At 34.0% G+C, this 22,614-nt stretch overlaps 1 protein-coding gene across 1 annotated transcript; it reads right to left on the bottom strand.

Annotated features, from left to right (window-relative positions):
- Positions 1-1,933: 1,933 nt before the first annotated feature.
- Positions 1,934-22,592, bottom strand: LOC142623145 (putative ion channel POLLUX-like 2). The gene is made up of 24 exons (XM_075796550.1): positions 22,338-22,592; positions 18,734-18,810; positions 15,360-15,478; positions 13,829-14,115; positions 13,058-13,129; positions 11,481-11,556; positions 11,256-11,354; positions 11,022-11,176; positions 10,825-10,929; positions 9,168-9,254; positions 8,648-8,732; positions 8,409-8,556; positions 8,030-8,106; positions 7,855-7,935; positions 5,971-6,165; positions 5,764-5,877; positions 4,866-4,958; positions 4,627-4,753; positions 4,487-4,563; positions 4,174-4,221; positions 3,994-4,063; positions 3,831-3,904; positions 2,413-2,523; positions 1,934-2,343 (listed from the first exon to the last, which is right to left on the bottom strand). The coding sequence occupies exons 1-24, from the start codon at positions 22,427-22,429 to the stop codon at positions 2,242-2,244; spliced, it is 2,571 nt and encodes an 856-aa protein (XP_075652665.1). The 5' UTR covers positions 22,430-22,592; the 3' UTR covers positions 1,934-2,241.
- Positions 22,593-22,614: the final 22 nt, after the last annotated feature.

Genomic DNA, 22,614 nt, shown 5'->3' with positions numbered 1-22,614 from the left:
AATTTGTTAAAGAAAGAGAAAAAGATGGATTCAAATCCTATTTAAAAGCAATTTGTTAAAGAAAGAGAAAAAGATGAAGATGGTGAATTTGATTATAGTAACTTTTAGGGTCCCATTTATGATTTGGCTCACACCAATTGATGGAACAAGTAGGTTTTTCCGTGCAATAACAACCAATTCTACCATTTTCTTTTGTAATTGCTAAGTTCATTGATTATGATTAGAATTCAAGAAAAGTGATGTTGTACTAATTACAATTTGTCACCTCAATAAATAATAAAAATAAAAATTGTAAAATTTATTATGTATGTACCATTGTTGGGGTTCCAATAGGATTTGACTTACATTCATGCATATTGAGCATGTTCATTGTGTGAAACATGAATGTTTTTTAAGAGATTTATGCGCACGGTCTTCATAAATCCGTGAAATGGTCTCTTTCTAACGAAATTGTTAGCAAAATTGTGTTAAATGGCAAAAAAATCCGGGATTTTAGAAGGTGGTTTGAGTTTAAAAATAAAAATAAATAAATAAGAAGTTTGCATATGGTAGAGATACTTAAAAAGTTCCGGTAATATCCAAAAGTGTTGATACTATACAGTTGGAGCGTCATCTGATGATTCTATTGCCCTCATTGCTACCAATTAGAAAACAATTGCACTAATATTTTACCTTATCACAAAGCCATCCATAAATATGACTTCTTCTGCTGATAAACAAGGAATGTCTAGCTCATTAATTTGATTGACAATCTCTTCAATACTCAATTGTGTCCTATTGTCTATACACAATTATGAAATTTTGCACAAAAGCCCCTTCAATCTTCTTAGGAGGCGTTTGGTTCGCTGTGATGTGCCCTCAATGTGATGCACATTACGATGATGTGACATTAAAATTTTTGGTTTATTTTATTTTTTCTAAAATTACAATAATTTAAAATTATAAAATATATCGCATTATTTTAATCTTATCACCTTCCTAAATAATGTAATGTTATATTCTTGTGTTAAGATTACATTAATATAAGATTACAATAACGTAAAATTACGGCATAATGTAACATCATAACGAACCAAACACGCCCCCTTAGTGTCATCAATGCACATATCATCTTCCTTCTTGAGATGCACAATCAAATTGCTAGCTCTTCTTCTCCTAATCACTTTCTGAAAATATTTGGCATCTTAGTCCACAAAGATAATCCAGTTGCTATGAACTTTTTGTGTCCACATTAATTTTTCTGTTCATGAGTTCCTCAATTTGATTTTAACTTCTCTAAGCAACTCAACTTTCTTTAGTACTTGATATGACAAGCTAAGCATAACCGACATCATTATATTATTAAGTTTCAACAAATTACAAATAAAGGGTCACACAAAATCCATAACTTGAAGTAGAGTGTTGTCTTGACAATGTCAAGAATTGATTGAACCACTAGACTCGAGCAGAGTGGTAGATTCCTTCAATAAGGAAGTCAGTTTAGTCCAAGGAGAGAGGGATATGGGAAGGAATACCCCTATTTTGTAGCATGCTATAACGTTTGATCAAAAACAAAATTTTCCGTGATTTGGTTTTTATGCATTCTGAATTTTAATGTATTCCATCTTCTTCTACAGTCACAAAATTCAATCTTGGTTATAGGATATACCACCTTTAAAATTCATCAACTTCTAAAAACGCACTGCCTATAATATTGGGCTAACATACAAAAATAACTCAAATAGGAAAGCTTTTATAGACTGAAAACTGAGAGGTTCAGCTATAATTCACAAAAAAAAAAAAAAAAAATCTCAACCCATGGAAAATTTGTCAAAATAAATGAACAGTTATAAACTTATAATTGATGACAGCTCTAGCTTTCTTTTATTTGACAAATTTACATGAATTTGTAAAGAACCTACATTAATCTTCTAAGAAGAAAGAAACTTGCAACTTCCTCATAAATTTGCTGGTTAAATATGGTATGCACTCCAATGATACAAGTTTACAGAATACTTGTTCACAGTCAAAACTTCTGTTGCACTATAAAGGGTAGCAGAGTCAGTTGGGGGCCATTCTTCATGAAGTGGAGGTCACTAATTCGAATCTCCTTTCCCCTCCCCTTGGACTAAAAACTTACAAAGAAATTGCCTTAAATTTTTTGGGGTTCAACCTTCTAAGCAGAAAATTCATGTGATAGTTTCAGCTCAAGTTTATACAAGACAGAAACAATATTTGCCTGCAACAACTGAACTGTACATCTTACAAAATGATGGGTTGTTCTCCCTCAAGCTCAGATATAACTATTAATGAGTCTGTCAATTGAAGGGAGAGGGGTTCTGACTTGGGAATTGGGTTAATAACCTGCAATAATGAAAGGTTAAATGAGATGCCTCAACATATTTTATTCAAGACCAAATTAAGATATCATACCTTCTTATTGTTTTTCACATAACCTATGGCAACTTCTCGCCGTAAATACGCTCTTTCAGAGAGCTCAGAGAATGATGGATCCTCTCCTTCTTTCATGTAAAGGCTAATATCCTATCAGGGAAAATACAGGCAAATGAATTATATGGCTAGAATGGATAATGGGCAGGTAATCACATAGGAGGATTATTGCTGAAAGGTCATTGGTTATAGCAGAATATTCTAGTTTTTCACTTGGTTTACATTTAGAGGTGCATTTTATTCAAATATTTTCAAATAAATATATCAATACATAAACCACATGGCTAGGGTTCATGGAATAGCAATAGTGTTCATGAATGACTGTTCACATCATTGCTGATCAGACATTTGAGATTTCCCAAAATGTTTTATCAGTAGAAAAAGAAGGAATGAAAACCATTTAAACTATTTGTGAGAATCTTTAAATTTAAGTGCAATAATTTGGCACGTTGGCAGCCCATGAGACTATGAGAGGAACCTAGTTACCTAGCAGTGAGTGCCAATCCTTTTCCTAGAAATTTTACTGATAATTTTGCGTTCACCTCTCTGCTTTTGTGAACTCAACTATCATGACATGCAATATGATAGATCAATGCGTGGAGCTGGAGGAGAAATCCCAGGGGTAGCAATTTGTGTTAGTGTGTCAGGTTTGTATCATGTCGACTCATGAGTATTTAATTATATGGGTCGACACTAACCCAACACATTTATTAATTGATCAAGATTTCTCAACCCTAACAGGACCTGTGTATTAAACGGGTCAGTTGTGTCGACCCATTTATCAGATTTTATCAAAGCGAAAAAAAAATACAAATCTTAGTATTAACCCAATTTATTTGAACTATGAAAAACCAAACAAATATATTTTTTAATATAAAATTCAGAACTAATGAGTAACTTCATCATAAATAATCTTTCAAAACTCAAACATATCTCAAAATCACAAATAATCAATCATAATATGTCAAACAAAATAAACCATAACAACTAATAAGTTTATATACCTAGGGTTTTGAAGGGTATATTAGTAAAATGACATTTAGTTAAACGCGTCAAACAAATTTCATGGGTTGGACACGAATACAACCTGTTTATTAAAGGGGTCAATCGTGTCAACCTGAATATGACACGAACCCGTTAAGAATCAACCCATAACTTGCTAACTTCAAATTGTGTCGAGTTTAGCCTCAACCCATAATCTACTAACTTCAGATTGTGCCGATTCAAGTGATGTTGAAATTTAATTTTTGGACAACCATGTCTTTTTATTCTGTAACCAAGACAGTACCCCCCAACTGGTAATTGTGCCAGAGGTCTCCCAATCCTTAACCACCTCATTATCCTCAATTTTAGGAAGAGTTCTTTAGAACTAGATCAAGACATGAGGTAGATGGGATTACCTTCACATATATTTCATCACCCTCTGCATTAAGGATGTCTTTCCACACCTCATTCAGTTCACTATTCTCTGCTACTGTTATGCACAAGCAGATAATTACTATCTAGTATGAAGCGAAACGTTACAAATAATGTGACAGAAGGTATAGTACAAGGATTCAAGACCTTGGGCTGTTACAAGGCTCATTACTTCCTCTGCTGCAATGTAAGTCAAGGATGGCTTGATTCTTGTAATCTGTAGGAACCACAGGAGTTTGATAGATATTATTAACGTGGAAAATACCCATCAAAGATTACAAATGTTCAAAAAATAAAAAATAAAAACTAAGTCTGCTGAAGTATTACTTGTTTGCCCAATTTCGAGTCAACAATCTCCGCAACCAGATTTTGTACCTGCAATACAATCATTCATCACCCTGCTCTTTTCTCACAAAACTTTTTGATAATTCAATAGTTACAATGGGGTGGGGGGATTTGAACCGTGGACGTCTCCATTGGAAACATTAGAAGGTGCCATAGGAGCTACAAGGCTCTTGGCACTCTTTTCTCACAGAACTTCTTCATTACTAATATTCTTGGAGTAATAAATCCCTGAAACTAATTTTTAAAAATTGAACATGAGGATTGACATGACGAAACTTAAGTGATCAATTTTCACCTTCACTCCAAGTTTGTTGATGATATTTTCAGCAAGGAGAAGAGAATATGCGGAATGCTTGTCTGCCCTGGATGGATCTGAAGAGAGAATGGTTAATGCCAAGGCAACTTTCAACTAACTGAAACATCATGCATTGTTACCTCCAATAAGCCACTCTCTATCACATATGACAGCAATTGACAAGGGAATATCTTCACCATGGTCGAATGAATTTTGAATATTCACTATGGTTTCCTTCAAGGTGTCATAGTTCATAGGGTTTCCAATCTGCAGTATATGAAAAGGAATGAAGGATTAGAAGTAAAGCAAGAAAACAGAAGAAAGAAACAAACAAATTGGGAGAAAAGGGATCAACTCTCTAGGTTGACTGGAACAGTACCCTGTGAGAAACCCGGACATTTTTTAGTTTGCCTTGACCAGCAATGATTCTTGCCCTATTCCTGTCATCTAAAGGTACATCTGATAATATCTCCTGCATACACATAGGTAATAATGAGTTATGAAGAACCTTAATGCATGTGATTTTTGAAAAACATGTCCCATCAAGCTTCTCAAAATACATCCATATGAATTACCAAAGATATCTTTGTCAAGATAGCAACTAGTTGGTTCGTCTATCTTCTCAAAAGAATTTAAAAAAAAAAAATAGCAACCAGTTGGTGGCAAAGTTCATTTGAAACCAAACAAGCAGGATACCCATCTTCAGTAAGTTGATGCATATTGGCTGTCAAGCTTTTGATGAACATTCAAGATATGGATATAATGAGCGAGTGTGATAGTACCTAATATGGACCACAAATATTAAAGATGCTCAAAAAACATCTTTTGCCTGACTAGAGGACTATACATTGAAGAATAAAGTTTGCAGAGAGACCTGCAACATTTAAATGAATGGAAGGCTGGTGTTACTACATTCTCCCAACACTAACTCCATATTATACATTTATTGAGGTGGTGAAAGCTGTGCATCCATCATTAACTCTTTCTTGTTGATCTTTATAATTACTTTCAGATTGACTTATCAATAATATATCCCCAATCTCTGACCACCATAATGTCACAAAAAATATTAATGTCAAGTATATTTCAGGCTCAGTCACTAAAGATAGCATATGCATTTCCATCATGAATGATCTAATTAATATGCCAGTGCTTATTGCCTAATTTTGACACCCTTGAACTCTAAGATCGAAATTGCTCAGATTTGAATTAATGTACAAGCTCACAACATATAGTAGACACAGTATGATGTTCCCAAAGGAAAATAGGACCTATACCAATACACTGCCAGGTCCAAGATAATTATCATATTCTTCTATCATTTCCACAACATCTGGGCGCCACCCAAGCAAAAGTATGTATTCTTTTGGTCCAGTGTTCCAGTCTGATGCCTGCAGTCATGTACAAAAAAATTACCCAGACTGATATCCGAATTTCTAAAGAATACTGTCATTTGATCAATTATCTCTTTTGGGAATTTGTACCTTGGAACCTGATTTGTTGGGACGTTTTACAATATTTTCAAGTCGTGTTTTTTTCAATTCAAAGGAATGGTATGCCATATCACCGTTCTTTTTTAGAACTTGCTGATTTTGAGTGGAACTACTCCCTTCTTTGTCAACATTTAAATATTCAAGTTGTGGTTTCTTATTTCCTTGAACAGGGGAAATGAACAGTATCTGAAATAGGAGAGTGCAATGATACTTTAAAGTACGCAAAAAAAATAATAAATAAATAAAAATCAAAGGAGGGAATGTCATGACCCAATCATCAAAATGAAAAAATTTAAATAATTTCTTGGAGACCTCATCTCTCCTTATATAAAAAATAATAATAATAATACTAAATATATCATATTTGAATAAGATCATCAATCATGACCTTGTCAGAGAACACAATGGCATAAAGAAAATTCCATACACAACATAGGTTCATCAACATTGGAGGGTGTTAGAATAACGGTTAAGTGATTAACTTCAACCTTTTGCAACAGCTTAAGCTTTTGGTTATATTGGTAATTTATCATGGTATTAGAGCAAGTGGTCATGAGTTCAAACCTTGTCTCAGCTTTGCCTCCCATTTAAAAAGTTAAAATTCCACGTGTTCTACCCCCCTTATTAAGGGAGAGTCTAGGCTCACACATGGGGGGGAGTGTAGAATAATTGTAGAGTGATTAAATTCACCATTTCTTACTAGCTTAAACTTTTGAGACAATTGGTAATCTATCAGAGTTTCGACCACTGTCCAGTGTACAGCTGTGTGCCGTTAGTGCTCATCCACAGCAGATAACATGGCAGCACTTGCACATCAAGAGTTTTCCCCTGAAGGTAAGAGTTTTAGAAACTAAGTGCAAACCTTCCAATGTTTCTAGGGACTAATAATTTTACTGGTTCATTTGACAATGTGTATATATATATAAATTAATCATATAAATTTTATAATCAATAAGTAATTATATTATTACAACGAGAACTCTAAATTGTAAATTCTCCTAAAGAATTACAGATTTATGAAATCAGCTAATGAATTACAATAAAAGCCAAGCAACACAAGACACAAGATTTTATGTAGTTCAGCGAGCCCTATGCCAACAAAGGTCCACTATCAATGATAAGGATTGCAACCACACTCAAACTTCACAAACATAAATCCAAATCTCCAATACACCCAAAGGTACTCACTAACACACAAGAACAAAACTTGTTTTCTAACCCTTTCTCATACACACCGATATCTTTCACCCCCAAAAGAACTACTAAACTACTCTTTGAAGAACCTTACTCAAGTTCGAGTACCTCCTCTCCTCTGTGTGGGAAGACCTCTTGATCAAAGCCACCAAACCCTTCAAAGTGTCACTTATATATAAGACTCCGGCCCAAAGAACAAAACATTACTTCCTTGACAATAAATGCCAACTACTTCTTTGACAAGGAATATACTTTCTTTCACACCAAGTAAACTCTATTAGTTAACTGAATCAAACTAGAAAATTGAGGCAATTTCTAACAAAAACCTATTTTCTTTGTAAGGCCAGAAAAGATCAATCAACCACCCAACCTACCAAACCTATCAATTATATGGTTTAATGAATAGAAATTATTTTAGCTTCTGCAATTATCAAATACTCTAAATTTTTTGTCACAAACTTTTTAGTTGGGATGAACAAAATACAAACAGTGAGCTAGCACCTTGGATGGTTCAGTGACCATCAAGGTCTGGAAACATTAACGTAACATCTTGAGAGAGAGAGAGAGAGATCTAATGTATTCAGTTTCACAATTCACAAGAACTCTCCAAGTTGTGGTGCCTATTAAACTTTTTATAAAGAGTAAATAAATTATGTTTAGATATCCATCATGTCCACATACTTTGTCAGTTTGCTGCAGAATTTCATTGTCGTTTGGATGGAAGTATATCTTCCCACTCCGGTAGAGACCACAAACGACTGCCTGAAAGGACATCCATTTATAGAAAATATGAAAATAAGCAGCCCCATACTGAAGATTATTTATAAGCAAAATTAAATTTGGTAGTTAACATTACCTCTTGAAACCCTCGCCTTATCTCTCTATAGGTCATTCCAGCTAGATTGGGAAAGCTACAAAGATTAAACACATTTTCTGCAATATGTAGACATAACACTAATTAGATTTTTTAGTAGAAACTACACAATCACTAGATGGAAATGGGGGCTTAAGAAATAGTGTCACTAATTTTGTTTATAAATCTGGAGTAAAACAACACATTATTTGGTGGGACAAACATTTGACCAAATAACAAGTAAAAAATTCGGATAGAGAATTTTATAAGTAGAGCATTAATGGTAGATTTTGTTATCCTATCAAAAAATTCACAAGAAGCGTCTCTCCCCCTCTGGGAAAAATGCTGGATATCATAACACTTTAGAGAATTTGTATAGTACTTCGATAATTAAGCAAGTGCCTGTAGATCTTTATGAGCCCAGTCTGCCTAGAGCATTGAACAAATAATTTGGATGCAACATCTTCTACTGGTTCTACTTTCAGTCCTGAGATTGATTTCAAGAGTTCACATGTATTGGGATTTGAAACCTGCATTCATTAAAGAGGACCTTTTCAACTTGACTAGGCAGAGTGAATCTTAAAACATAAAACAATTAGAAACTACCAATAACTAATGTACCTCAACAATGGTGGGGACAGATTCCATCTTCGGAATTGGTTGTAGCGCTAATACAGATAAAAATGCATCAGTATCAACTTCATACCTAGTCAATTGAAGACCTGGAGTTAGGAAAATTTAAAAGTGAAATTTTAAGAATCTTGGCTAAAAATAATGCTTTTACACTACAAGAAATGATCTTATGAGCCACAGATACTGATGTGTACAATGGGGCATGTCATCGGTGCTTCCAATTGTGTCATTCATAATCAAAGTAACATGCCTATTAGCTCTTACTACTAAGTCATCTTTTGATTGAAACATGGATAACAGGTTAACAAGTTAATGCCTAGAATACAATGGCATTCCCCATTAAATGCATAATTCCGATGAATATAAAATGTATTCCATTGATAATAATACAACTTTGCCATATCCTTGGACAGTCTGAAAGGCTATGGAGGGAAAGCAGCTTTAAACCAAAAAATTAGAATAAACATGAAAAACCTAACCAGTTCTTTTAAGTTGATCAGGTTCTTACTTATCTCCCTTTGTTGGAAGTATAATTATTGCACGTGCTTTGTCTGCCGCAGCTCTTTCAAAGGATGTTGTTAAACTAAGGCTGCAACTGTAAAAGTGGAAACAAAATAAAAAAGGTAAGATATGGAATGAATTCAAGTTTGGACAATTATATCTCCTCTAATTACAAGTTATATTTATTTAAAATCTTAAAACCTGGACCGAGAGAGCCATGATAAATTCTATGAATGACAAAGTCCCATTCCCAAAAAGAAACTAGTTTTCTGAGAGAAAAAAAGAAAAAAAAAAGAAAAAAAAGAAAAAAAAAGGGGATTGACAAAGGTAACTGAAGAAATCAAGCCTGTAACAATAAAGCACCATTTGGTTCACAGTGTCAGCCAAAATCAATATGTTTGCTAGCTATATATCATACAGGTAGCATTCATTCTGAACACTGGGTACCATGCATGCATTAAAGTCAAGCAATATCATAATGTCCACATGCATTTCTTTCAATTTTAAAGCCCTCCAGATCAGCAAAAGCAAATTGAAGGATAAAAAAAAATTTGGAGTGGTTCATTAGAAGCTGTAGTAACTATCGGTCTTAAAAACTCAAGCTGTTAGAAAGTGAGCTGTTAGAATATTGATTAAGTGATTAAATTTTCTCTTTCCCATCAGCTTAGGCATTTGGAATAAGTGATAGTTTATCATGGTATTAAAGCTAGTGATCTTGAGTTTGATTCAGCAAAAAAATAAAAAAAAGTGATCTTGAGTATGAAACTAGTCTTTAGTATTTCTTCCATTTAAAGTTAAAAAACTAGATCTATTGAGAGATTCTAGACTCACACATGAGAAGTCTTAGAATATTGATTAAGTGATTAACTTCACACTTTCCAATTAACTTGGGCTTTTTGGCAAAAGTGATAGTTTTTCTGGACCAACAATGTATGTCAGACTTATAAATACAATAACAAAAAGGTTGTTTGCAGAAGTAGTTGGGTAAACAAATAGCAGGATCAATTTTATACTTTTATTCATGCTATTTCAAGAATTTAAACTTCTTTCCAATGATTTCAGCAAATAACTTCAACCCCAATAGAGTAATTTTCCTGCTTTAACGCTGCATATATATCATTTTCGGTTTTTTTCTTTTTTCTTTTTTTTGGTTATATATAGCTTAGATATTACTTTAGGATGTATCTTGACCAAAAGTGGAAAAACAAGGGGTCCAAAATTTGGGTGGCAAGGCCCCTTGCTATGAAAGAAATCTTTCTCCTATTATATATATTTTTGATAGGTAATCCTTCTTCTATTACATTTTTTTAGGCTACTTCGTTCTTTTTGTCACTAACCTCATTTCAATAATATTATTTTGATCTATCAAAAAAAAAAAAAAAAGATAATCTCAATAATTGAATAACAAAAACGACAACAACAATAACAATACTACTAATAATAGCATTGATAATAATGACAATAACAATAAAAAAAAATTAACAATAACAACATCAAGAATAATATATAATAAATTTCATTGCTGCAGAATGCGCAACCATCAAGGGATCTCCAACCAAGTAACAATTGAAAAAGAAACTCTAGGCATAGTACTAGAGAAAAGAAAAAAGGTATTTTCTGCAAGTTGCTTTTGCAATTAGAAGAAGGATTACTCAATAATTTACCTCTTTGTAAGAACATCAATATGATGGAGATCTCTGGCCATATTGTCTGCTATCTTGTCCATCTGCTTCCTTGGAAGATCGGACATAAGAAGAATTCTCTGCCTCCTATAATTACATATGAAGATGATCAAAGAAGCCAGTAATATAAGCATAGAGACTGATATAGAACCTATACAGGCAGTGCAAGACCAAATTACCTAACTGTAGCAGTACCTAAACGAACAGAATATTCATGATACTTATTTAGCTGCTTTAGTATGAAAGGCAGATGACTGTTAACTCCACATATAATGATATGATCACTCTCCAGAACATGAATTTGGGCTCCTTCTCTGAGTTTTTGCATATTGTTCTGTCAAAAAAAAAACTCATAAGGATGCCATTTACTTAGAAGCATGCATAAGTATAAGTTTCTTGTTTCAAAATCTTACTCTGACTTGTTCTGTCATTGTGCTCAGCAGGCGAGAGTAAAACAATATGCCCCATATAGCAAGAACAAAGCCTATAACACGTTCAATGCGTGTTCTTTGCTGGAGTTCAACACATAAAGATTTTGTTTTAGTCACAATATATACGATTTTATGATCATATAAAAAATACAAAAGTGGTAGCAATTGAGGAAGTTAACAAAATTATCATATTCACAAGAGACACACTTTTAAATGAGTAGATGAAGAACACAGACATGCCCAAGCCTCCCAGCAGCAGTCCTCCAGAGATTGTCCACTACCCCTGTGTTATTCAACAGAGGAGATACCAGATAGGCAAATGATCATGAGTTTTATTTGCTGTAGGAATTAATCAATTTAATAGAAATAAAGTTGCTCTAGAAACAAGTGGAAAAGGATTAATAAAAACCTTTATTTAGTAGAAATGAAAACCAACTTAAAATTAACTACAAAAACTATACCCAAGGTTTAAGATGATTTGATTTCTCATACTCAATGAAACTAGAGCTGAAGGGATTCCTTAAAGGCAAAATACAATATAAATATATCCATCACTGCTCTTAATTTCAAATGATAATTTGTACTTTCTTCTATATATATATATATATATATATATATATATATATATATATATCATTAGGGTGACTGTTATCGAAATGTGTTTCCTCATATGTTGATGATTCACCTCTTCAATAGCTAGCTGATGTTGGATCTTTGGATTGCCTATCTTTCTTTTCTGTATGATTTACATGATACGTTGGTTGAGAATATATATATATATATATATATATAAGCCTATTGTCCATTGCAATCTGTTACAAAATCTTGTAATATTCACTTCATGACAGATATCCTTATAACAAAGCAAACAAAATATCACCTATCATCCTGAAATATGATACATTAACAAGAAATTTCTGGGTCAAGTTCTAGAAAATTATACAGTAAAGATGACAAGATCCCTTGCTGGTACTGACTCCAACAAGAAAAGCGATAGGGGTCTACATGATGCGGGAAGCACAAAGAAATATTTACTTTAATTTAGCCCTCGTTTGGGAGGATGGAATGGAAAGGAATGAAGAGAATAATTTTATAATATTCTTTCCTTCTCTTGTTTGGGAGTTTTATTGGAGGGAATGGAAGTCCATTCCTTTATTTGAGAGTTTAAGTAGGACGGAATGAAATGGATGGGGGGAATACTTATTCCTCTCTATTCCCTCAAAACCTTAAATTTTCATTCCTCCAAAAATTGGGAGGAATTAGAGGGAATGAAATTAGATTTAATGAATTTTTACTAAAACTCCCAAAATACCCCTATATATTTATCCATTTGTTTTAAAATAGGGGTCTAATAGTAATATTGTCATAAAATGATTTCATTCATTTCTTTCTATGTTACTCGCAAACAAGGTTACTTACCTTACCTTCCATTCCTTTCCATTAATTTATTTTAAAACATCCAAACAAATTTACTTACTTCCATTCCATTCCTTTCTTTTCAATTCATTTCCCTTACTTAAATACATTCCATTTCTTATGATCATTCTATTCCATTCCATTACATTCTCTAATGAACTCCCAAACAAAGCCTAGGGGAGAGGACAAAAAAGATGCAACTACATCTTTCAAAAGTTTCCTTGCCATAGACTCTACAAAATGAGACTTGTGGTTGTATAATGTATAAACAAAACTATTCAAAGCAGACAATGCTATCTCAAATATGGAAAATACCATCAATAGGGATGCATCATAGTTTCTCCTAAAATTGGTAGATTGTAAGTTACCTGAACTTGAAGAACATGAAACCACCAATAACAACAAACGAGAAGCACGCTACAAGGAGCACCACAAAAAACCTACAAAACATCAATGTGAACATAAAGGCTTTGTTAAATTCATTAACACATTCATCAAGTGCATAGAAGGCACATGAAACAGCATATTGGCAACATCTTTGATCTATAAGCAGTGGCAGCATAAATTACCAAAAGTAATCCGATCACTGAAATTTAGACTACAGGAGAGGCATTACAGATATCAAATCACAAGTTAAACCTCTCTTCTTGTTGTGGAGTTTTTCAAATAAATTTGTTAGTTTCCACAAGGGGAAAGTTCACTCTGCCCATATAGAATCAAAAGATGTTCTTAGAATTATATTGACTGCACACTTCATTTGACAGAATGGTTTTCCACATTTTCTAGTCCATCCCAAGAGATTTAGCTTGGCCTTCTAATTCTACATAATGATAATGGTCATAACACCAACATTGCCATTCTCCAAAGCTGCCATATTTCTGCAATTTCCCAAATAAATGATGCATGCACAATAGAATTAAAAATAACTGAAAATTATAATTTAATATCAATATGTGATAGATGGTGTCCCTGCAAGAAAGAGAATCACATGATACATTTTTGAAATTGAAAATTTATTTGTAGTGTATGGCATACTATATAATTCCAAAAGGAAGACATATATTATGTATAATTTACATCAAAGCCACATCATTTTGAATGCTAAATAAGTACACAAACAGGGATCATACTTAACTTACATGGCAACATTTTTCTCAAGTTCGATGTTAAATAAGTACAACCACCGTGCAAAGCTCCATCTAATATCTTGAAATGAAGGCAAGGACACATCCAATTGAAGAGGCCTAGGTTTATTCAGGGAATTAGATATACAAGCAAAAGGCAAGCTTGTTGCCCCAAAAGTCTGAACCATACAGGGAAGCATTTTTTGGACCATCTTTGTCAATGACTTAACAAAACTTAGCTGCTTCAGTCTGAGTAGGAAATAAAATGACATCGATCCCATCAATATCTTAGTCTGATAATCCTGCACAATGAGTAAATTACATCAGGATCTCTACTACATATTACCACCAGCAACATAGCATGGATCAGAGATATAAATTGAACCTCGTTGGTATGCTCAAGGGATAAGTGCAGAATTAGTTTGTACAACTTATCAAGGTCAACTCATTGTTAATAGAGAACAAAAAAGTGATTCAAGTATCTAGACATTCATTGGCCAAACAATAAAATAAAATGAAGGATCTAAGTAGTTCCAAGGGTCATAAAACTTGGTGAGATCTTCCACTCATCCAGAAGTGCAATTTTTTTTTTTTTTTGGTATCAATTGATGAGTTAGAATATTATGGGTTTTAGATCATAATAGTTATAGAATTATGGTTCAATAATTAAATTCACAATTTCCTAATAGCTTAAACTTTTTAGAAAATTGGTAATTTAACATGATAAGAGCAGAAGGTCCTAAGGTCAATATTTGTCTCCATCCCACCTCCCATTTAATTTGTTAAAAATCTCATGTGTTGAGCCCCACTAAATAAGGGGGATTTTGGGCCCACACGTGAAGGGGAGTATTAGACTTATGGTTAAATGATTAAATTCACTATTTCTTAATAATTTAAACTTTTTGGACAATCAGTAATTTAACAATAGTAAACAAAACAAATGAAGTATTAATAAAAAAAATGGACTTTGTAATGCATTTTCTGGAAAAGGTGAGTTTTTACATACACATCTCAAAATATGAGTCACTTTAGGATTTTTCTTGACCTTTCACTCTCTGACTTTATAATCTTCCAATAAGTAAGTTGAGCATAAAAGCTAGAATGCTAAATTAGTCAATTTCAGCAATAAACAGCATACAAATTGCATGGACCATATGGCTGATTAGCTGGAAAAGGTTGAGCTGATTAGTTGGTGAGACTATACAGCTGAGTTTCAGGGCATTCTTAAGTAAAGTCATTCAATTGTCATCGGCTGGATCAGTGAAAGATTGAAGGCCACTCAAAGCTGATAAATCTCCTTAGAAAAGCAAAAGATATCTTCTCTTGAGAGATCTTAATATTTCCAGATTGATTATACACTATCCAAGACCTCAAGAAAAAAAAAATTTTGAGGAAGCAAATTTCCAGACCAAAAAATGGAGGAAGCTAATTTCCAGCAATAGAAAAACGATAAATAAAAAATTTATTAAAAAAAAAAGGCTCTTATTCATATTCTTTCACTTTTTTTTTTGATGAATTATTCCATATTATTTCACTTAATACTTACCAAAGAACCATTATTCCTGTCCATCCTAAAGATTTTGTCATTGAAATCATCTGAAACATTTATGTACATAGTTGAGTCTAACCTATCTTCAGTTCGTTGAAAACTGGCCACCCATTTCCCTGTAGAAGTTATCATAATTATTCACTGGTTAGGCACCTAAAACAATGTGGTTAAGTCAATTTAAAAACAATTGTAGAAAGCACAGAATATTTGTTTATCACCAGTAAATGATATAAAAACAAGCATCTGTCTTCAAATGAGTCTAACACACTTGAAAATTTTGAATCCCCCGATAAAACAGTGTATAAGGATACTTTGATTAACCCTAACAACATTTTATTATACTGAATCAGATAATAATGTGCAAATTGGGGTTGAATTTGGAGAAATTTGTCTATGGACAGAGTTTAACTCTAAACCAGTTTGAAGGAAAATTCCTTCAAACCAACTACATGCCGATTCATGAAATCATCCATGTGTACTTTTAGTCACATGACCAAGTTAATGAGTCATGCAACTTATATAAATAATTTGATGAGTCATGATTTAATACACGTGGATGCTTTATGAATCACCACATAATGGGTTGGAAAAGATTCGTTTGGAGGAAAAATTTTTCCATTGTGTCTTGGGTTAATTTGATTAGCCCTTACACCGTTATATTATACACAATCAATAATAATATGCAAATTCAAGCATGCCCTCTCAAGGGGCAAACATTTACAAACTTAAATAGTGTCTAAACTATGTATTCCAACATTCCCCCTCAAGGTGAATCAAAGATATTGCACATGCCCAACTTGCTTAAAGTAGTATGAAACTCTACTTGAGACTCCTTCTGTTAAAATGACTACTACTTTCTCTCTAGTCTTCACAAGCATTGTATAGATAATGCCATCAGTAAGCTTCTCCTTGATGAAATGTCTGCCAATCTCAACATGTTTAGTCCTATCACATTGTACTAGATTATAAGCAATAGTTTCTCTCTAGATTGTAAGCAATATTAATGGCTACCTTGTTGTCACAATATAATCGCATATGTTCTTGCATGTTAAACGCCCAATTCTCTAAACATAATCTTCACTCAAAGAAGTTCTCAAAAACCATACATTGCATGAAATTCAGCCTCTACATGGGACTTGGCTATAACTATTTGTTTCTTGCTTCTCCAAGTGACCAAATTACTTCCAACGTAGGTATTGTACCCTAAAATAGATATTCTATTAATGATAGTATCTGTCCAATCTGCAACTGTACAGGATCCTACCAATAAGTGACCATGATTAGAGAATAGTAATTTCAACCATGAGCAAATTTCAAATATTGAAGAATACGGTAAACAACATTTATATGAGATACTCAAGGTGCATGCATGAATTGGCTAACCACACTAACAAAATAAGCAATGTTTGGGTGAGTGTGGAATAGATAAATCTGTCTTTCTTTATCATCCAATACACCCACTAGATCTTCATCCAGTCTATGATTTTACTCCATCAAGGTATCACAAGAAAAGTTGTCAAAACCGTACCATAGGCTGTTTCAATTTGATCATCAAAACAAAATATTTTGGTACCAGTTAATATTTGTGTAACTTTTTATATAATCCACAAATTTTATAAGCTTAGTATATTAGCCCAATAAGCATAATTTTATTTTATAAACCCCTTTTATTTTTCTTTTTTTCTTTTAATTCTTGTACAGGCAAAATATCAATACTGGCCCCTAAAGAAAACCCTTGGCATAGCAGATATAGATCAATATTTCCTGTTTCAGGGGGTATTCATACAAGTTTAGTGGCTGGTATAATGCAGTAATGACAAGCCTTGTAACTAAGTCTTTCTATTTCTTCAAAGAGATCAAGGACATATCTCTGCTGGACATAAATATATTTTCATTGGACCTCAATACTTCGATACTCAAAAAATATTTAAATCTCCAATATGTTTACTCCCTCAAGATCATCACCTGTTATCATCAACATAATCAATAAAATCAATAGCCTTACCCTGAGGTGAGTGCTTAATAAGTAAGGTGTAATCACTCTGAGCTTGTCTGTATCCATAACCCCACACAGCGGTCTAAACTGTTCAAACTAATCTCTAGGTGATTATTTCAATTTGTACAATGATTTCTTCCACCTATACACCTTCCCTTGAGTTGAGAAACTTCTAAAACTAGGAGGAACATCCATATAAACCGCATCTTCTAAATCACCATGGAGGAAGCCAATTTTTACTTCAAGCTGATTTAGAGTTCAGTTCAAATTAGCTGCTTATGACAGAAGAATTTGTATGGAAGTCATCCGAGCCATTAGAGCAAATTTCTCCTAATACTTGATCCAGTAGGTCTGAATGAACCACTTTGCAAACAATCTAGCCTTGTACCTATCAATGGACTCATTTTCCTTGTGCTTAACAGTATAAACCCACTTGCAACAAACTATTGTTTTCCTTTCAGGACTAATTCCTAAGTATTGCTTTTATGCAATGCTGTCATTTCCTCAATCATGGAATCTTTCCACTTAAGGTTAGTAAGAACATCCTATACACTACAAGGAATGGGAACAGAAGACAAGTGAGACACAAAGGAACGATAGCTGGGTGAAAGATTTTGATATGAGCTGTAATTCGATATTGGATGCTGAGTGCAAAATCTAGATAGGTGGAAAGTTCTGATAAGAGATGTACAGATCAAGGACAAACAACCAACAGCAGGCTCAAAATAGGCAATTTCAAGATAGGAAGTAGGGTGCCATCCAAAAAGATGGAAGACAACAGCATCAAGAATAATTATATTTAGTCAATACTCCAAGGGAAGCTCAATGTGTGACAGATGAGTGAAAGAAATTAATTTAATAAAATATTTTGTGAACAATTGAGTAATGAAATTTTAAGGCTGCCTCCGTATCAAAAACAAAACAAAAAAATGAGAAGGAAAAACATAAATAAGCTATTTTCGAAGATAATCAGCTAACTTAAGCCTGTAGGTGCACCTTGAAAAACTAACAGGAAGTGAATCATTTGCATTATAAATCATATCATAGCCATAACATAGAAAGATAATTTGTCCATGACCTAACAGTTGACAACTGACTAAAAATCATTAGAAAGAACCATTTGAATGAGGTTCCCAAACAGAGCATGCATGATACATCTGTTTAAAACTTTATACAAAGATTTAGACGATGGGTGGAAACAAAGAACTGGACAAGAATAGGTCAAAAAAGTAAGTAAATTTATTTTATGTGTTGATAGGAACTGGGAAGATGAATTCATTTGTGCGTGTCTATGTATGGAGAGAGAGAGAGAGAGAGAGAGAAATTCATAGATGCATTTATGTTATTGTTTTATTTAGAGAAGTTTATATCTCACTTCCATTCTGTAATATGGAACTCCGTGCATGTATAGCTGAATATTTTATCCACCAGAACGGGCCTGTCATTGATATCCTGAAATGTATCATGTCAGTGTCAGCCTCCTATAGCTTCAACTCTACAGTAAAAATTGAAGAGAACAGTGTTTTCATATGAAACAGAACCTTTTTATACATGCAACATATGAGCAACATCTGCCATTATTTAACAAAAATAAGCACCAACAAATGCATAAGGCACTAAAATTTCCCTTTGTTACGCCACATGCCTTGATTACAATTTTTTAAACTGTAAATCTAGCCAAATTTCACGCGTGATACTAAAAAGTAATGTTTCATGCAAAAACTGAACGTAGTATTCCAGCACACCTGTTCATGTAACAGTTTAGATATATAAGAACAGAAAAGAAAACAGAGGCAGAGAAGAAGAGGAAGAAAAATTATAAATACAAAGCTATCCTACAGTTGACTTAATGAGTGAGAGACAAATTTTGAAACCAGTGCTTATTGCAAATGAGTGCCTAGACAGCAGATTGAAGTGTCATTCACTGGGTGTTTGTAAGTTGGACATAGAAAAAGTCTATGATCATGTAAATTGGGATGCCTTATTCTATTTGTTGAATATGATGGGTTTTGGGTTGAAGTGGAGGGGGTGGATTAAGGCTTACATAACTACTATTCGTTTCTCTGTTCTTGTGAATAGATCTCAGCAGGTTTTTTTGGAAGTTCTCGTGGTTTGAGACAAGGTAATCCGTTGTCCCCTCTTCTTTTCCTTTTGTTTATGCTAGTATTAAATCGGATTCTGAAGAAAACTGAGGATAGTGGTTTGTTTTGTGGTTTTCATGTGGGACCAGTTAACTCTATTGGGGTACGCATATCACATTTGTTGTTTGCAGATGATACCATTTTGTTCTTTGATGCTTCTAGAAAACAGGTATTGTCCATTAGGCTGGCTTTGTCTTGCTTTCAAGCTTTTACTAGCTTGAAAGTAAGTGTGGGGAAGAGTGAGATTGTCCTAATTGGGGAGCTTGGTAATATAGGTGCTTTGGCTAACATTCTCCGTTGTAGGGTAGGTAGCCTACCCCTATTGGGAATGCTGTTGGGTACTCCGTATAAAACAGTATCCATTTGAAATCCTATTTTGAAGAAGATGGAGAAGAAACTTTCAAGTTGGAAGCGTCTGTATTTGTCCAAGGGTGGTAAACTTACTCTTTTAAAGAGTACCCTTTTTAGTCTTCCTACATACTACCTATCCTTATTTACCATCCCTGTAGCTGATAGGTTGGAACGTATTCAGCAAAATTTTTTATGGGGTCTTCAAAGGAGAGTTTTAAGTAGTCTTCAGTGGCTTGGGAGAAGGTGTTTTCACCTTTAGAGATGGGTGGTTTGGGAATTAGGAAGTTAGTGCATTTCAATCAAGCCCTATTAGAAAAATGGTTATGGAGGTTTGGCCAAGAAGGAATCCATCTCTGGTAGAGGGAAGGAACCCATCTCTGGCAGAGGGTTGTTGCCACTAAATATGGAGAGGGTCATTGGGGAGGGGGGGGAATACTAAAGTATGTAGAAGGGCCCATGGGTGTGATCTTTGGCGTGGTATTAATGACAGTTGGGAGAGATTCACCAAACATTTGGCCCTAGTGGTGGGTGATAGCTCTCATATTCTTTTTTGACATGATAGGTGGGTTGGGAATATCTCACTTAAAATGCTCTATCCTCAATTATATGCGTGTTCAAATGACATGGAAGCGTGCATTTCTGAAGTATTGTGTCATAGGGGGTGGATATGATAGATTTTGGAATTTGAAATTTTATAGGGACTTTCACAAGAGGGAATTAGAGCTTCCACTATTTCCTTGATTTCATTCAATCTCGGATTCCTAGGGGTGTTGGATGTGAAAGTTCTCATTGTTGTCTCAATAGGAATGGTAAGTTTGATATTCGATCCTATTACAATAAGATCCGGGGTGCTCCTATCCCTAGTTTCCCTTGGAAGGGTATTTGGAAAGTTAAGGTTCCTAAAAGGGTGGCTTTCTTCATGTGGACAACAGCTCATGGTCAGATACTTACCTTAGATAATCTGATGCTCCGGGGTTGGCGAATCATTGTTGTATGTGCTGCTGTAATGAGAAATCTGTGGATCATGTTCTCCTACACTATCTTGTAGCTCACTCTCTGTGGGTGCAAATGTTACAAGTATTCGGGATCCAATGGGTCATGCCAGGTTCTGTGGAAATTTTGATGTTTTGTTGGAGCTATTGGCTGGTGAAATTTACTTTGGACATATGGAATATGGTTCCTAGCTGTTTGATGTGGGTTTTTTGGATGGAAAGAAATCGGCACTCTTTTGAGGCTAAAGAGAAATCGCTTGTTCAGTTACAAGCTCTAAGCCAAAGTACTCTTTTTGATTGGTCTAGGTGCTGGGGTTCTTTAAATTGTTCTTCCATCATTGAGTTTCTTACTTCCCTTAGAATTGTCCCTTAATTTGCTTTCTCTTTCTTTGTTGTTGTGTGTTTCTTTTTCTTGTGTTCACCATAATGAACACCTCGTATTTGCTTTATTCGTTTTTTCTTCGGGATTAATATTATTCTTATTACTTATAAAAAAAAGGTCAACTTCATATGTTGTGATCCCTAGAGAAATAGCGAGTATCAGAAAAGAAAGGAGTATTAATTAGAAACACGGATGAAATCTGGACACATCAAATAAATAATTGAGTAGCAGAGGAAATTAAGAGGCAAAGGCAAAACAACATTTCAAACACAATAAGGCTTAAATCAATACAAAGAGAAGCTAGCCCTCTTTTAAACTTACACGGTTTGTTCAAAAAGATGTCACATGGTATTTTATTTAAGCCAATCATTATTGACATTCTACTTATGCATTGTTGGTCTATTTCCCAAAAACCTAAGCTTTTTTGAGAGAGTCTCAATCTATGACGTCCACTCTTGATGAAACTCTTTATTATTAGACCAAGACACCAATCGGTTTTTGGTATAAGTGGGAATTGAAACCCAGATCATTTATTCAACTATTAGAGATTTTACCAATTAATCTCGCTGGAATCCATTAAAATGAAAGCCTGGTTTGAAAAACAAGTAAAAATTACTAAAATCACACGCACACGAAACATGCAGACTAAGCAATCCATGGAATGAATTCGATTTATACTAACTAACTTGATTGCAATTAAGTTTAATCACAACCAATAAAAGTTGGCCGCATGAATCCATCTACTGAACAAAATGGGATCAATTTTTCACCATTCAGTTCTATCTAAGAACACATTCTCTCATTCCTTCTTTACGATCACATCATTTCTCTCACTAACCCATAAATGCCAATCAACTCCTCACAATCACATACAACAGAGTCCTTAAAAACAGAGAAAATTGCCATTTATAAATATTAGATTAGGGATTGTGCTTGAAAGTACAAGTAGTTTAGTTACACGCTCGCTCTTTAACGTTCTAACCATAAATGATGATCGTACCATACATTCCTAAACTTCACAAAATGCAAAAAACAACCAAAAAAGGAAACGTGAAAAAGGTAATTCTAAGCAAATATATACATACATATTATATGTATGAAGGTTTTGATTACCTCTTGGAATTGGAAGAGGAAACTCGGCCGAGTCTGGGAACTCGGGGAGGTAAAATCCATGCCTGCGAGCTTTGCAGTTGACTCAGAAGCATCTCTGTATTTTTTGTGTGTCTCTGAGAGAGAGAGAGAGAGAGAGAAAGAGAGAGAACCGAAGATTTGAGAATGGATCCTATTGTGTTATTATTGTTGTAACGGATATAAAGAGAAGAAAAGTAAAACAAAACGTGATTTTTTTTTTGTTTGTTTGGTTGGTAGTGTAGTGTAGTGTAGTGTTGGT

Source organism: Castanea sativa, chromosome 2 (assembly GCF_040712315.1).
Source record: "Castanea sativa cultivar Marrone di Chiusa Pesio chromosome 2, ASM4071231v1".
NCBI classification, from domain to species: Eukaryota; Viridiplantae; Streptophyta; class Magnoliopsida; order Fagales; family Fagaceae; genus Castanea; species Castanea sativa.
This window is presented reverse-complemented; position numbering and strand designations above follow the sequence as displayed.

Excerpts from the sequence above, each read along its gene's own strand:
- LOC142623145 (XM_075796550.1), bottom strand. The coding sequence starts at position 22,429 with ATGCTTCTGAGTCAACTGCAAAGCTCGCAGGCATGGATTTTACCTCCC. Across the intron at positions 11,355-11,480 it reads CTTCATCTACTCATTTAAAA|CAAAGAACACGCATTGAACG; the intron begins GTGTGTCTCTTG and ends GTTGAACTCCAG. Across the intron at positions 2,524-3,830 it reads GTGATGAAATATATGTGAAG|GATATTAGCCTTTACATGAA; the intron begins GTAATCCCATCT and ends TTTCCCTGATAG.